This window comes from Barbus barbus, assembly GCF_936440315.1.
Source record: "Barbus barbus genome assembly, chromosome: 27".
Lineage (NCBI taxonomy): Eukaryota > Metazoa > Chordata > Actinopteri > Cypriniformes > Cyprinidae > Barbus > Barbus barbus.
Window position 1 is genome coordinate 19,602,531 of NC_136755.1, and position 17,622 is coordinate 19,620,152.

Below are 17,622 nucleotides of genomic sequence, written 5' to 3' on the forward strand. Positions count from 1 at the left end.
ACGGTAAAAGATGCCACAGAGAATGAGATTTGCTTTGAATACGGTTAAACTGCGACCAATCCAACAGCTGCTCACAATGTGTCCCGTGTCCCTCCTCTGCTCTTATATAGGGCTCATCTATGAGCTGTAATTATGTCATGTTCTCATGGTCAGATACAGGTGGGGATTAATGAAAACTCTCAGGCTGAACAGCCACTCCCTGGTCCAGGATGAAGGTGCCATTTGTTCTGGTGGTTTGGTTGTGTGCCCAGCTTTTATTGACTTCATGATGTTACTGTTTTATGGATTTTTACTGGTTAACCTTTTTCCTGTGAATAGAAACCAAACGATTTTTGCCTCGCACATTGTGTGGTAACATATGTCATCTTTTTATTTAGATTCACTGTGTTAAAAGATCATTGAAATGCGGATGTCTTGATGTTATGACAGTACAGTTTCCCAATGTTCTCATTATTAAACCTATATTTGAAGGTGAGGGGTTATTTTTTCCCCATTTTCCAGTTATACTGTAGCAAACTGTTATGAGCAGCTGCTGAACTTTAAGCGTCTAGTCATATTTCTTGGAAATATCCTTTTGCTTCCTTGTTCTTCTGGATCATGTGACTATGAGGAACAAAATATAAAATAATATTCCTATAATGCTCTCAATAAAGACATACACTTATGATATCATTTAAACTCACAACTCAAGTGGAACTTATATAAACTTCATAGCGTTACATGCTGTTCATTGGTTTTAGAGTAGCTTCTGTTTTTTCTTCCTGATTTTTTTTTCTCATCAAAATTGTTTGTTTCCTCTATTGCCAATGTAGGTTACACTGATTTGAAGAGTGACTTGTTTAAAAATATTAATAAAGGGTAATGTGTATGGATGCTCCTCAACAGGCCTCTGTACTCTTGAAGTGAAGTGAAGTGACATACTGCCAAGTATGGTGACCCATACTCGGAATTCGTGCTCTGCATTTAACCCATCCAACGTGCACACACACAGCAGTGAACACACACACACCGCGAACACACACCCGGAGCAGTGGGCAGCCATTTATGCTGCGGCGCCCGGGGAGCAGTTGGGGGTTGTATATTAGTGCTGTCAAATGATTAATCGTGATTAATTGCAAAATAAAAGTTTTTGTTCACATAGTATATGCGTGTGTACTGTGTATATTTATTATGTATTTATATATATATAATAAATATACACAGTACACACAGATATGGTATGTGAACAAAAACTTTTATTTTGGATGCATGCGTTTAACATTAATCGTTTGACAGCACTAATGTATATGTATGTATATATATATATATATACAGTGGAGATCAAAATTAGGCCTACAGAACACTTGATTTTTTTCAGAAATAATGTAATCATCATCGTTCAAAATTTGAAGGAATTTTAGTGTGTGTGTGTGTGTGTGTGTGTGTGTGTGTGTGTCATAATGTCATAACATGGTATTCAGACTTCATGCTTACATGTGGAATTCATAATTATTTCCAAGAATGAGGTCTGAATACCATGTTAAATATTTACTGACAAAAACCTAAAATGGCGTTTTTCAACAAAAACCCTTTATTTTGTTCTAATTTATGTGATCAAATTTAGAGAACAGCAATGACTGTAGAACAAAGAAAGATTACATCTAAAATTTCTCAAAGTTACAGTACAAAATCAGAAATCTGTGGCCGCAGGATATCACCAGTCTCTCACACTGCTCTGGTGTGATCTTGGTCCACTCTTCTTCCAGTCTCTTCCACAGTTCGGTGACTACAGTGGGTTTCTTGGCCATAACTTTGGATTTTCCTGGGATTTCCAATTGGGTCTAGATCAGAACTCTGGTCCATCCATTTCATCATTTCATTGTTTTTAGCTTCAAGGAACTGCTTTAGCTGTTTTGCTGTGTGACAGGGGACAGTGTCCTGCCTGAAAATTGCTGGCTAATTGGGCAATGAACGCAGAGAAGAACCCTAATATCGCTGCAGGAGGTTCTGATAAATATTTGCTTTCGTTCTGCCATGTTGCTGTATAAGAGGCCCAACTCCTGCTGCAGAACAAATCACCCAAACAATGACATTTCCTGCTCTAACCTCTTCTTTACACACTATTGGTTCAGTCATTCCCCAGTTTGATGACAGACATAATGTTCCCCATTGGACCCAATAAATTAAACTTGCTTTCATCACTAAAGTGAACTTTGGACCAGTTCTCCTCTCTCCAAACATGCACCTCAGCAAAGGTTAGTGTAGCCTTTTGATTCTTTCTGCTGATGGGAGGTTTGGACACTGCAGAGTGGTCTTTCAGTCCAAATTCTGTTAAACTTCGAGACACTGTATGCCCTGTTCAGCGCTAAACTGCCAAGCAATTACAACTGTAGTGTTGAACCGTTTGCCCATTGAGATACTCTGCATTATCCTGTCCTTTTGTGCATTTGTCTTTTGTGGACAATCAGCCTTTTTGAGGGTCTTGAATGAGTTAGTGACATTGTAAAGAAGCAATATTCTAGAAATCACACTGTAAAAAAAGAAAAGTTGAGCCAACTTAAAATTTTAAGGCAACAAACTTCAGCAGATTTTTGAGTTTTCTCAACTTGTTGTTTTCTGAAAGTGTTCTCTAATTTTGTTCAGAAGTTTTTTAGACTATGCTTGCTTTTACTCCTATTAGGACGACTTCAAATAAGACGGCCTCAAAATTTTGGAAATTGTAGGACAAACATCAAAATTTGTTTATATTTATAAAATACATTTAAGCTGGTAGGTGGAAAAAATGGAAATCTTTTCTTTGTACTTTTGGCAATAAATAAATGTTAAAGGAATTTTACAACTCAGATTCTTGATTTCACTGCATTTTACAAAATGTCCCAACTTGTTTTGAATTGGGATTGGCCACAAGTACAAATACACTCATTTTATTAATAAATTTCTTAACAAATGTTTTTTCATAAAACTTTACAATTCTGCTGTAAATCTATCAGTTTTGGAGCAAGTATATCTACAGCACATAAAAAAAGTTTTTCTTTTGAAACATGTTGTGTAATTCTACCTTTGCCATGCAATCTATACTGTGACAGTGCTGACCTTCACCATAAGGAAGTTGAACAATATGTAGACAATTCATCTTACATGAAAATTTCTGGGTGCGGAAGCTTAAAGTTTTGATCACTTTGTGAGGCAAATAGATTCATGTTACTTGAGTCAATAGCGTACGTTTTTAACTCCAGTCATCTGAACATTTGAGAATGAAACCAGCATCGTTTAGAGTAAAATCAAAATATGAATATGTGTAAGTGAAAATAGTTTACGTTAAGTCAAAAGTAGTTATTTCAAATTAGTTATTTTATGTCCTTATAAAATGAATAACGTTATTTATGAATTTCAAGTACTCTTTACTCATTTTTTCTCGCAATTATTTAATTGTTTATGGGAAAGTATAATTAAAAAGAAAAGGGGGAAAAAAGGCGATCTTCGGTAGCACTTTATTTTACAGTCCTGTTCCTCATGTACATACTATGTACTTATTAAAAGGCGATCTTCGGTAGCACTTTATTTTACAGTCCTGTTCCTCATGTACATACTATGTACTTATTATAGTAATTACAATAATTAGGTAATAACTAGGTACTAACCCTGAACCTAATGTAATGTAGTTACCTTATATTACCAGTACTTTCTTAGGTAAGTACTCTGTAAGTACATGCAATACACGTACTGTAAAATAAAGTGCAACAAATGAACAAACTACATTTTTCCTGAAAGTACGGCTCTTGGTTTCAAATGTTTACTCATCATTTTTCCAAACCACCAGAGACCACCAATGCTTATTGCCACCACAGGTACATGGATACTGGCAGGAACAGTAGATTGAATGAAGCTGAGGTTGGGAGTTCGGTTTGTGGGACTGTTTTTTGTTGTAGTTATCAGGTAGGTGTTTTATGTAGGTAGGTGTTGATGCTGCTGCTGTTTTTGTTGCTGCTGCTGCTGTTGCTCCTATTGTTGTTGTTGTTTTTGTTGCTGCTGCTGCTGCTGCTGCTACTGTTGTTGTTGGTGCTGCTGCTGTTGCTTCTATTGTTGTTGTTGTCGTTCCTGCTATTGTTGATGCTGCTGCTGTTTCTGCTACTGTTGTTGTTGCTGCCATTGTTGTTGTTGTTGTTCCTGCTATTGTTGATGCTACTGCTGTTTCTGTTACTGTTGTTGTTGTTGTTCCTGCTATTGTTGTTGTTGTTATTGCTGTTGTTGCTGTTGCTGGTATTGTTGTTGTTGCTGCTACTGTTGCAACTACTGTTGTTGTTGCTGCTATTGTTATTGTTGTTCCTGCTGCTCTTGTCATTGTTTCTGTTGCTGGTGTTATTGTTGCTGCTGCTGCTGCAGGTGCTCTTGTTGTTGCTGGTGTTGTTGTTGTTGATGATGCTACTGCTGTTGTTGCTGGTGGTGTTGTTTTTGTTGTTGTTGTTGTTGCTGCTGCTGTTGCTGGTCTTACATTTACATTTACATTTATTCATTTAGCTGACGCTTTTATCCAAAGTGACTTACAATTGCTATATATGTCAGAGGTCGCACACCAGCAGCAGGTGCTGTTGTTTCTTGTGTTGTTGTTGCTGTTGTTGATGCTGCTGTTGTTGCTGTTGCTGGTCTTGCTGTTGTTGTTGCTGCTGGTGTAGATGTTGTTGTTGTTGATGATGGTGCTGTTGTTGTTGTTGTTGTTGTTGTTGTTGTTGTTGTTGTTGTTGTTGCTGCTGCTGCTGCTGCTGCTGCTGTTGGTGGTCTAGTCGTTGTTGTTGCTGGTGTTGTTGTTGTTGCTGCTGCAGGTGCTGTTGTTGCTGTCGCTGTTGTTGCTACTGTGGTTGCAGTGGACATGCTGTGTATGGTTGTAGATTGAATTTGTGTGCTGGTCTAAAATGTGAAATAATGGGGTGTTTACCATGATAAATATATTTGCTTATAGAACCACATTACAAGATGGTACAGTTAGAATGTAATTAAGCACAGATACACCCATGTGTGACCTTTTCCCCCTATCCCCCATCGTATGCTATTTTGATTTGAAATATTCAAATCATACACTTTGAATATGACATCAGGCTCTTATGTTTCACTCTGATGCTTGAAAATACTTTAGAACATATACATTAATGTAATGCTGTTTAATTTTGTGTTTGATAAAATATTATCAGTGAAACATCTGAAAAGCCATAACAAGAACAAAACTGCCATAATTTAAAATAAAATCAAAAATACACATGCCTGATAAAGAGCTGATGGTCAAAACGCTGTACGAGTTTTAATAAAGTTTTTTGGAACAGTTATATCAGTGTGCTGACATTCCAGTTGTTTTTTTGCATCATTTAAAATAACCTCTTTTCATTTCAAAAGAACTGTTTGATATACATTTGTTTTAATAGTAATAGGATGTAATAGGATCTTACATCAGTTTCCTTAACATAAATGTACTTTTTCATTAACTTAAATAGAAAAAAAATGAAATTACCTGTGCAGATGTAAATAACAGCTGAGCTGCCAAGGGGAATGCAAAAATCAAAATCTTGAACATGATGTTCAAGACAAGGGAGGTCCTGGTCCAGGTGCTAATGTGTGGGTGGTTAGACCTTGTTTGTGATAAACAAGCTTTTATAGGCTACTTCCCTCTGCCATGAACAGAAACAACTAACATTATGTCGAACAACCAATCAGCTGGGCTCTCACTCATTGCACTCAAAATGACATTTGTACAGTCTTTCTTAACATTTCTTTAAAAAGTTGACTTATTTTCCAGTGCAAATATAAAAACATCCTTTTATCTTAATACAGCAAAATAAATCAAGCACCTCCTTTTTTATGTATTCACCCATTAGATCGGCCCTACAGGCATATGGGTTCTGAGAAATCTCCCTCCTCTGCTTCAGTCATCTGTCTCTTTCTTCTTGAGCATTCATACAAACCTTTATCTATTACAACTGTTTGGGCTAAGGATCTTAATGAGGATGTGCATGTTTTATTTTCCGATCAGGTATGGGGTATGTTTAAATTGTCTTCTAAAACCCCTAATCACCAAATGATTCATTAGAAATTGCTGCATAGGGTTTACTTGACTCCAATGAAATTTTTTTATATGAATCTGTCATCTTCTCCTAAGTGTAATCTCTGTTCCCAAGGAGTTTTAGGCACGTATATGCATTTTCTTTTTTTTCTTTTTTTTTGGAGTGCCCCTCTCTCTCACCAAAATAAATAAATATACATTCTTGTCATTGAATATAGTTTATTTTTTTCTTTTGCCATTGTAAAATTCTTATTTTAAGCATAAATCTAACAAAGTTTAAAGAAAAAAACTAGGAACAAGTCTTACTTTAATCAAGAAATCTTATACAATTTTGTTTCTCAAGTAGATGTCTTGTTTAAATGATGTTGAGATATTTATACTACAACAAAGCAAAAAATACAGATTAAGAAAATTATTTGCATTTGCGAAAATATGTGACCTCCATGGTTAGTTTGGTTGCTACATCATGCTTTCCACACATGTTTAAACAATATATGTATTATTGATAATGCTATCAAGATTTTTTCTTTCTTAAGCCCAAATCAGTGAAAGTGGTACTGTATGAAAGTAGGACACATTCAATGGCAATGGCATGACTGGAATGCTCAAACATTATTATCACTCTGTATTAGACCTAGAAGAACATTAAACTGAGCTGTGTTAAGAATATTTATCATAAGATGAACTGATTGTTTGTGTGACTTTGGAAAGGAGATTAAATTAAACTGCAGATGTTGCTGAGTTTTAATGTATGTCTTTCCTTATAATGTATTGTATCCTCTGATGTTTATATGCAGTTTTACTGGTGTTCGTGACAAAGATATTGAAATGTGACCAATGAATTTAAAATTAAAATGTCCTCTTCTGCTTGCAGGAAATGTCCTGAGAGTTCTGGTTCCTGCACACCTGCCTTATCAGTTAAAGTTAATTTGCAAAGTTGAAGTATTTGCATTTGGTTTGTTAAGCAAGAAAGGTTATACTGGACGAGACATGAAATCATACAACTGCACTGCACATATTGTTGCACTATTTGAGACTGCTTTAACTGATCACATATGGTGCATTAAACAAAATCCTACAAATGATTTTCATTTTCAACATCTGCAATTCAGTGTGATTGTCTCATGTCAGACCATCAAATAGGACTCCATTACAAAACAATCCAGCTAAAACAATTTCCAATGTCCCATATTTCCCTAGTTCACCCAATTGTACAAATACATATGTTAATGTCTTATATATTAGCTTATTTTGTAACAAATTTGGCATTTGACAAAAAAACTGTTTGTAGAGATCAGCATTGCATATAGTTAAATAGACATTAAAGTGCCACAGAAAAACATTTGCTGACTACAAAAATAACTGAAGAATGATTAATAGTTCTTGAAGTTAATGAGAGTTAATGCAGGCATTATTATAGCATTATTTGGCACTCTGTGTGACTGCATTAAAGTTCCACTACGACTAGAAACATCAGAGAGATCAGCAGAAATCCAAAGTGGACATACTGGGCTGAAGCACTGCCGTGAGGTTGGTTGGAGCAGCCAGGGCTTGGGCTGGGGGTCAGCAGTGGTTTTGCCATGGTGTTAGTAATATGAGTCGGTGAAGTGGTAGTGATGTTTGAGTCAGTCATCATTTGGGAGGAATTGTATGAGAATGCATTCACAGGACTGACTGTTGTGTCATTATTTGTCTGTTAGAAGGAGCAGATAAAGACATTTTATTGATAAAATTGTCATTTGAAATACTTAACAGAATGACAGAAATTTCTGACATGTTTTCTCCTTTTTCCATTTTAATTGAAACTTGAAAAGAAAAGAATAGCCGTGCTATGGTATGACTGAATCACTCTGAATAAACTAATATTAACATATAATTTAATTTTAAAAATCTATTAATAAATGTTGATAATTAAGAACAATAAATGCTGTTGAATTATTGTTCAATGGCTAATTATTAGCACCATAGCCACTTTTTTAGAACCTTGTTTGTAATAATCTCAGTCCAGCTTGTTTATCAGATAGTAGTTAGACTGTGGTGTACAGGTTGGTCCTGAATCAGAACAGGACATGTCGATGGTACAAGAACATGATTAGAACACCCACACTTGCTGCAGGGAGAATAAAAGTTCATGTCAGGTACACGACTCTTGTCTCACTATATTTAAAGCCCATACTGCTCTTTTGCATATCCTGGACCTTTAGGCTTTTTCTGTCAGTTCCCTATCATCTCCTCTTTATCATCACAGATAGTATATGAAATATTTCCACTCATAAATGAATGAGTCCTAGCAGCAACAACAAGGCCAAATATTTTCTTACAACTACAAGCTCATGATGCATATGGGTTATGCATCATGAGCATCATTTAAGCACCATATTTACTTTTCAGGGAGATGGATCAGTAATTTGAATAGTGAATAGTGTCGTCTCCAGTAACAAATTGTTCTGCATTTGTAAGTTGATTTGGATAAAAGCACCTAGAAAAATGAATAAATGTAAATGTGGATAAATGAATGCTTTTCACATGTTAAAATGAAAGTTAATATTTTTAAGCAGCTCATGTAGGTTTCTTTAACTAAGTGATTTTCTTAGTAGGAATCAGAATAAAAAGAATGAATAAACGGATCATTAAGAATAACTTAGACTAAATAAATCAGGATAAATTGAAGTGTAATTTGACAATTTACAATAACAGTTTTACTCAGTTACGTCATTACTCCAGTCTTCAGTGTCACATGATCCTTCAGAAATCATTTTAATATGCTGCGTGGCTGCTCAAAAAACATTTCTTATTATTGTTGAAAACTTTTTACCTGCTTTATATTTTTGTGAAAACTGTGATGCATTTTCCCCCAGAGTTATTTGATTTTATTTCAAATTTTTTCTTTTAAAAGCATTTATTTGAAGTAGACTTTAAAAAAAAAAACATTGTAAAAAGCATTTTGGTCCATTTTGATTAATTTAATGCATCATTGATAAATAAACGTCAACCTTACTGACCCCAAACATTTGAACAATGGTATATGCATATAGTTACAAATATTATTACATTGATATTTCAGAGGTTGTATCTGATGATCACTCACCTGAACAATGGAGAAAAGCAGGCACATATAGAGGACAGCAAAGTGTCTCATTGTCCCAGTTGTTTGGTTGTAGGTTGAGGTGCTTTGTCTGTGGCAGTGCCCACCTCCATCCACCTTGTTAAATACTGCTGATAAGGGCCACTGAAATATGCAAAATCACTCATGTATGTGGCATAACTCTGATTTCAATTGTCATGGAACATTTCACACAGGAACATTTCATCATCATCATCAATAGCCCCTGACATTTAGTCAGCATGACTGAAAAAGACTTCAGACCTCATAAGGTTGCTCTTCAGAAGCTTTTGTTGGTCCCTTATCTTGCTTCATCAGTTCTTGTTCAGTGCACGGGAAACAATGTAATGTTTGTTTTTGTTGTTGTTTTTTTCACAGTGTTTTGTTTACTGAGTGTCTTATGTGGTCAGTCACTGTGTTTATGGATATTTGCCTGTTTTTACTGTCAAGGTGATTTTCTCAGGTTTTACAATGCCTGATTCCAAGGCTTTTTTTTTCTTTTCTTTTTTGTACTGACCTGTTGCACTAACAAAAAATTTTTTCACAAATCATCCTCACAAATTAAGATGTCACTTCTGGAATATAGTTTTGTTGTGTGATTATAGTTTGGGGGAAATAATCCCCAATTTGAGGAAATGTTTTGCTACTAGGAAAAAAGTTATTAAGTTCAGGTTTGCATAAAACAGGGCTGTCCAAACGCGCCTCAACACACCTGCATGGAAGCTTCTAGTATACCTAGTAAGAGCTTGATTAGCTGCTTCAGATGTGTTTAATTAGGGTTGGAGCTAAACTCTGCGGGACACCGGTCCTCCAGGACCGAGTTTGGACATCCCTGGCATAAAAAATACAATTTCAAATGTTCTTAATAAAAGGCATCACACTGCCGTGGGGTGTGTTGTCATTCTATTTGGATCTGAACAAATAAAACTATGACCCTTTTTATTTATCCTGAGGTTCTGAATGGTATGTGAAAAATATAGTTTGACCTGTTGTGAACTGTATTTTCACCCACCTCATGTTGTGATGATGGCATGGAATTGGATGACATTGATTACTAGTGAGACTCCAAACTTCTCTGGCAATCTTACAAAGGTTTGCGTGTATGTGGATGGTCATGTGTTACTGCATTCATATCTGATGACGAGTTAAAAAAATTGCAGAAGCTGTTTTTACAGCTTCACTCCAATAAATTATCTTTTTAGAATAGAGGAAGGGTTCAGGTTACAATACAACAAGTAAGGAGTAATTATTATAATTGTTCCAAAATACTCTATCACAGTGTGAGAAACTAAAGCATTTGGCGTGGAGTCAATAAAGGGAAGGGGCACTTCTCATGCTGGGTAAATTATGCTTTGTTTAGCAGAGAAGCAGCTCACAGAACTGGTCTTGTGATGTCATCACAATGATTCCATTTCGGCAAAATAATATACTTTTTTTTGTTGTTGTTAAAGTTTGAATATTCTGGCAAGTACCGGAACAAACAAAGACTTGTTTCCCCTTGAATCACATTACATTGATTTTATTAAGAATTTCATCCATACAACTTCATCTAACCCATATGCATGAGACCAGTTCAGTCTTTGCATAGCAGAAAGTGTATTTACTGGCAAGTCACATGTTTGTAAATAATGAAATAGGGAACTAATCATGAGACTCCTTTCATTCTCATGAGCAAAACCAATAGGAAGGTAATATAAAGAATATTAAATGAACAACATTTTATAAATCTTATCTTGTTATATCATGATTTAATAAATAAATAAATAAACAATGAGTATAATAAAAAGTTACTTATGTAATTGTGTAGCCTATTATAATAATAATAATGCTAATTGCATACTCTATAGCAGGGGTGCCCAATACTGCTCTTGGTGATCGACTGTCCTGCAAAGTTCAGCTCCAACTCGAATCAAACACAGCTGCCTTTCATTTTCAAGCAGTCCTGAAGACCTTAATTAGTTGCTTTGTAAAGTGTTACCATATTTTGCATATACTTATATCCTAGCTAATTTATTATTTTTAAGAAGTAAACTTTTTTTTTTAACAAAGTTTTATGCAGAACAAGATCATTTACATAAACATAAAATGTATTTATTATATGTAGCTATGTTATAATCATATAGCATCAAAGGAAATAAACAGGGGGGGGGGGGGTCAGGGGTTAACTTAAAATAAATTATTAAAGAGAATGTTTCACATTCTATACATTCGTTTTACCATTTTATTTAGCCTATTTATGTTTGCTTATAGGCTATGTTTGCTTGTTCGTTCATTCATTCATTCATTCGTTAATTTGTTTGTTTGCTTATTTAATTTTATTTTAATCTTTCAGAGTATCAGTATATTTCATTAGTTCAGCTTCAAACAGTTTCGGTTTATTGTTTGCCCATTTTTGTTAGTAGCTATATGGTATTTTCCATACATAATTAAGAAATCAATCACCAATGTCCTTTCTAATCGCTTAGTTCCAGTTAAGCGAATTTATAATTTTGTGTTAATTGTTTTTTTTATTATTATTGCAGAAAAAGGTAACATACAGATAAGAACACAAAAATATAAACGAACAAGACAAAAGAAAAAGTAAATAACAAATAAAAGCATAGCTCATATTCAATTTTAACAAATAAGGATATTACAAAATACCAGGGGGATTGAAGAGTATATCATAGCATTTTAAACATTTCACAGACTTTTTGTTTTTTAACAGTCTTATTGAAAAAATATCAAATTCAAAGTCAGAACAAAACAAATTTAACATAGGAGATGCATTAAAAAAAATTGTTTATGTATGTGAAATGTTGCTAATAAAAGTGTGTTAAAATTTCAAATGTTACATTTTAAGAAGGTCTGAACTACTCACGGAAGTGACGTAACTCTATGTTTGTTCCTCCAATCAGAGCTCGCAGCGCACGATTTCGAACGTCAACGTCCCCTACGGGAAATACGCCAGAGAAGCATCTCACACAAAATACACAACTTACGCACTATCCGGTCTAAAGTAGCTGTTTATTCATCTTATGAAAGCGGGGTAAGACGTACGCCGTGTTTTTGTGAAGCTCGGCGTAATATGGAGATAAACGTTAGCCCTTGATCAGCTGAAAGACTTTACACTGGACTGGTTGGTTCGTTGGTGTGTGACTGATCGTGCGCAGCTCAGCTATGGTTCGGGAGCGGGTGGTGCAGAAGAAGTCCTTCCAGCAGAGTCTGGACGACATCAAGGACAAAATGAAGGAAAAGAGAAACAAGCGTCTCGCCAGCGCTTTAACGTTAGCTGCTAACCGCGGCCTGTCAAAACTGAAGAACAAAAACACAGGTGCAATTACATGAGAATTTGACTGTGTTGCATTCGGTGGCCAGTGTGTTGGTATATATGTGATTTTTGATGTGTTTTTGTGTTTATAACTTCTAGTTGGTCTTTAATGATACCGTTTGTACCAGTACCAGGTCTATGGAAACAGACCTCTCAGTTACTAAAGGGATAGTTCACATAAAACTATAAATTGTGTCGTTTACGCCCCCTCACGTTGTTCCAAACCAATATAACTGATTTTCTTGTGTGAAAAACATATTGAAACGTTAAGGACTGACAGCCTCCGTCCCCATTCACTTTCATTGCATTGTTTTCCATTAACCCTAACATCTCAATTTGTGTTGCAAAGAAGGTCATACAGGCTTGGAAGAAAATAAAGGGACTGCAAATCACAACACAGTTTCATTTTTCAATATATTTTGCCCTCCACAGCTACAGTGAAGCCATTTGTCCTGAAGAGCGTGCAGGTGAATAACAAAGCTCTTGCAGTAGCCCTGCAGACAGAGAGGGAGAAGGTACGGCAAGCACAGGGGGTCATCCTGCAGCTCAAAAAAGAAAGGCAAGCGCTCATCTTTCACCTGCTGATGCTGAAGAGGACGCTTAAAGATCGAAGACCTGTTGAAAGTGCCCAGGTGAGAGGTGTATACAGGTTGGCACGTAGATGCCGAGTACTTATTTAGTGTGGTGCTTATGTGTAAAGTTTTCATGGATGGAGACATGAGTTGAAATGCAGTGCAGGAAGTTGCATCCATGTACAGATTTTTTTGTATGGGCGTATGAAATGATGTGTTTTAAGTGTGTGTGTAATTATTACACTTAATCAAAGCTCTGCTAGATTCATTTTCCTGCTTGTTTTTGTAGGTTTCTCCTGTTGAGATGAGTCCACCATGTCCACCCCAGCCCATCAGTCCTAAGTAAGCAAAAGCAAATCTGTAGCTCTAAAGCTTTGAAAAAAAATATATAACGCATGGGGTCAGTAAGATTTTTTTATGTTTTTGAAAGAAGTCTGTTATGCTCACCAAGGCTTTATTTACTTATTAAAAAAGCAATATTGTGACATATTATTACAATTTAATATGATGCTTTTGTATTTAATATATTTTAAACTGTAATTTATTCCTGTGATGGAGAAGCTGTATTTTCAAAAGACATTACTCCAGTCTTCAGTGTCTCATGATTCTTCTGAAATCATTCTAATATGCTTATATGCTGTTCAAGAAACATATATTGTCAATTTAGAAAATAGTTTTGCTGTTTAATATTTTTATGGGAACCATCATTTTCTAGGATTTGTTGATCGAAACGACAGCATTTACTTGAATTAATTATTTTCTAATATTAAACAATTCTTTACTGTCACTTTGATCAATTTAATTAATCCTTGCTGAATAAGAATTTCTAATACTTGAGAGCCCATTTTGACCAAAACACAGCTTTTTTTTTCGTGATTCGTTCAACTTATTGATTATCATATTGTTACTCTCATTGTGGTGCAGACCGGTACATGTGGTTGAGACTGATATCCCTGATCATCACTCGGCAGAACCACCTTTTACTGCAGGTGCTGGACCATACCCTTATCACCTTAATTGCCTAATACTATAAACAGTCTCTTTGTTTGTAGTTTTAATCTCTACTGGTTTGTTTGCAGAGGCTGTTCCAGGTTGTCGCAGTGACAGACAGGTTTCATTGCCCCCCACAGTAGGAACAAGGCGAAAGAGACGCTCTGAGGTTGCGAGTAGGCGAAGTTCACATTTTGACTCTGGCATGGTCGAGAAATTTGACGCATTGTATGTGAAAAGAGAAGAGGCTATTGATAACATACAAGAGGTGGGACCAAACACAACATTGGAGGAGGTATGTCATAAACAGGAAGAGCTTAATGAGGAACAAGCTGCGCAAAAAAAAGGGCCGAACTGTGAGTTCAACCTTGAGATTTCTGAACTCCCAACCGTTCAGCACTCGACGCCTGAACCCCCCAAGCGGCCCACCAGACAGCCCAAGAAGAAACCTACCCAAGCCACTTCCCGCCCCAAACCAGAGAGGGGACGTAAACCAGACCGAGCCCCGTTGAAGAAACCATGGGAAAACCCCAAACCCCGTGCTCGCTCCAAGAGCCGGGACCGATCTCAGAGTCGTGCTAGAGCAGCACTTCCACCTGCCGATCGCCTTAACTCCTCGTTGGGTGGCAGTGACACCTTTGACTTCGACTGTGAAGAGGCCATCCATCTAACGCCTTTCAGAGCAGGAAGCAAAGCTGTGGAGAAACCATCACCTGATGCTCCGGATAAAGAGGACGAGGTCCTGCCCAGTCCTGTGGCCATGGAGACCAACAGCAGCCTCTCAGAAGATGAACAGGATGCAGATGATTCTCCTTACGTACCGAAGAGGAGATCCAGAAGAGCTCGGAGTCCACCGCCCAGGCGTGCTCGCTCTAAAAGACGGTCTGCTCAAGAGGCCAGACAAAACAGAGGAAAAGAAAATACTAGCCAAAAGCAGGACCATGTTGAAATACAGCACACAGGTAAGCATTCAAAGATTTTATTTTGTATATGAAACTGTTACATTTTCTGTTGTTTGATTTCATTGTTTTAAATTAATGTTCTACAGAAAAAAGTGGGCCTGAAAATGAAGAAATTGGCCTGCATCTACACGATGATCTTGACCCAGGCTTTCTGCTCCCACATTCACCAGTTTGTGTTCCTCCTGAGAATCCCAGCCAATCAGAGCCAAGCCAAGAGATCTGCCAAGGTAACTTTGTATGTGGGAACACTAAACTGAAGCATTGAAGCATTTTTCAAGATTTTTGCAGCTTTCAAAAAGGTTTTTCTTGTTAATTCTCCCTTCCACAAATTAAGGCCTCAAAAGATCTTAAATGAGAGCAGAAATTCTTAAATTTAGTCATGCATTTAGCATTAAATGTTGCATGCACTACAAAAAAAAATCTCCCTCCGTATTTTCCAATGCAAACCTCTATGCAAATTGAAGATGCGAAGTCTTGTTTTCTGAGAAACGAAACAATAAGTCTATGCTTAAACAAGAACAAATCAACAGGGTTTGAAAACATGCATTTCTTTGAATTTCCTTTGATCTTATTTGAATCATAAACTCACTCTTTAATTTTAAGAAAACAGGACTTTTCATCTTGTCTTTTTGCTTCTCAAGTAAATGTATCTTGATTTAAGAATCTGTAGATAATGGCATTTGGAAAACAAGACAAAAATACTGATGAACATTTTTTGCACTGTGATGATCAGAAGGTACAGTAAAAGTTATTTCTATAATCTAGTGGTTGAGAGCAGAGGTATTCATTGAAGTCCTTTTTTTGCTAAATGAATTAAAAAGTAATGGAGATCTGTTAGAAATTGCATTTTCAATGTATTCCCTAAATTATCTTTATTTGGTCTTACATTTATCTTCACAAACCCTGTTTTAACAATATAAATATTTTCCCATAGCAGCACCTTCTGCTGTTTCAGTGGAGTCTCCGATCCCCATTACTCCTGGTGGAGAGGCGGAGCTTATGATGATTGACTGCCCAATATTTGAATTTCCAAAGCACCCTTGCAGCTCTTCCGACCAGGAAAATGAAATGCCCTTGGTGAATAGAGGCAGAAGAAAAGGTAAAAGTCCTGTGCACTTGTTTTTTTTTTGTTTTTTTTTATTCTAGTTATTTGATTCTGTTGCATCTGTTGTTCTGGGCTCTCTTGTATCAATCTCTTGTTTCTCATCACATGTATGTGCATCTATCTATAAATATTCACTCACCAACATCACATTTCTTGGGGTCACTTTTTCTAGAAGTGGTATAAGGAAAATTACTTTGTCACACACATGCACTTGTGTTTCTGCAGGTGGGCTGGTTGTTCGCTCCTTTCTGGGCTTGGGTTTGAGTGATGTGACAAATCTCTCCCCCGCAGCCTATCAGAAGCCCAGGTCTGCTCAAAACACCCCTCAAAGCTCCAGTCGTAAGCGCCGCTGTACGAGTACTGTCAACTACAAGGAGCCCTCAATCAACTCGTAAGTTCTCTGACTGGTATTCTTATATCTGGTATTGTATTTTTTTTTTTAACTTATGGCATTATCTTTTTGTCATCTCCTAACACACACTTAATTTTTTAGGAAACTTCGACGTGGCGACAAATTTACAGACACCCGATTCCTGCGTTCCCCCATCTTCAAACAGAAACTCACTTCCCGTCGGAGTTCACTTAAAAAGATGGAATTATATAACGAGTCTTTTGTGGGTTGTCGCTGAATAACTGATGTGACTTAATAGGCCTATGTAACATGATTCCACTTCAAAAATTACAGTGCTGTCTGTCTAAACCTTTGCATTATTTTTTCCCTTTAGATTTTTAACCGTCTGTTACATGAATGTCATTTTTTGTCAATCTCATGACTTTGTGAATTTTAAGTCTGTTCTTTTAATTGTTTAATTGCTTCCATTTACAATTAGACAATTACACAAAATAAACCTGAAAACCATTTTTATTAGACTTACAGCTGGAAGCATTTCAACAGATTGGTTTGAGGATTTAAATTTCTTTAAATTGTGTGTCAAGGCCATTTTGTAAGTTTACAATAGAGTTCCAAGACACTTAAGTCAAAGTTATAAATATGATCATTTTAAAGCCTTTCATTGAAGTTAACGTAGGCCATATAAAATCTATCAACTCCTAAACCGCTGTGTGGTACCAATAAAGTAAAACAGCTGAAATTGTTTCTCACGTGTCTAAATGCTTTACATGTGATTGTGATTAAGAGAAAGAATCGGGACCAAAATAGTAAAACTTGCATATAGGTATATAGCTGACATCAACTTCGATATTATAAGGCTGGTCTAATGAAATAAGTACTTAATCATTTTGGCAGCGCTTTTCAGTAAAGTAGAATTGGTTTAACTAAGAAATCTTTATGAATTATGATCTAATGAACACTTGTACTGCATTTATGGAAAATGAACAGTAACCTAGATTATGATATAATGATTACTAGTTCATGAGGCAACCATAAAATGAAGGCATTAATGTTTGGTTTAACTACATTACATTGTCAACAGCGAGTGCTACTTCTAAATCTTATTGTTCACATCATTTCATGAATGAATTTTTACATTAAATATATCAACATTACTCAATGCACTGTGAACTAACATGAGCGTCTATTTTGTTAGCATCA

The 17,622-nt window shown here is 36.2% G+C and overlaps 1 protein-coding gene and 1 long non-coding RNA gene across 3 annotated transcripts in view; both read left to right on the forward strand.

Annotated features, from left to right (window-relative positions):
* LOC306847517 overlaps positions 1-17,622 on the forward strand; it is a 779,007-nt gene that overhangs the window by 728,230 nt on the left and 33,155 nt on the right. The gene's annotated exons all lie outside the window — the stretch shown is intronic.
* Positions 12,034-17,166, forward strand: LOC306847641 (shugoshin 1-like). 2 transcript variants are annotated; one of them, XM_079381703.1, is made up of 9 exons: positions 12,034-12,444; positions 12,874-13,073; positions 13,303-13,355; positions 13,938-14,002; positions 14,093-14,965; positions 15,052-15,192; positions 15,900-16,064; positions 16,296-16,461; positions 16,564-17,166. In XM_079381703.1, exons 1-9 carry the CDS (start codon positions 12,291-12,293, stop codon positions 16,697-16,699), a joined length of 1,953 nt encoding a protein of 650 aa, XP_079237829.1. In that variant the 5' UTR covers positions 12,034-12,290; the 3' UTR covers positions 16,700-17,166. The 2 variants fall into 2 exon arrangements, with proteins under 2 accessions (XP_079237829.1, XP_079237830.1); XM_079381704.1 differs by having other exon boundaries at positions 15,903-16,064.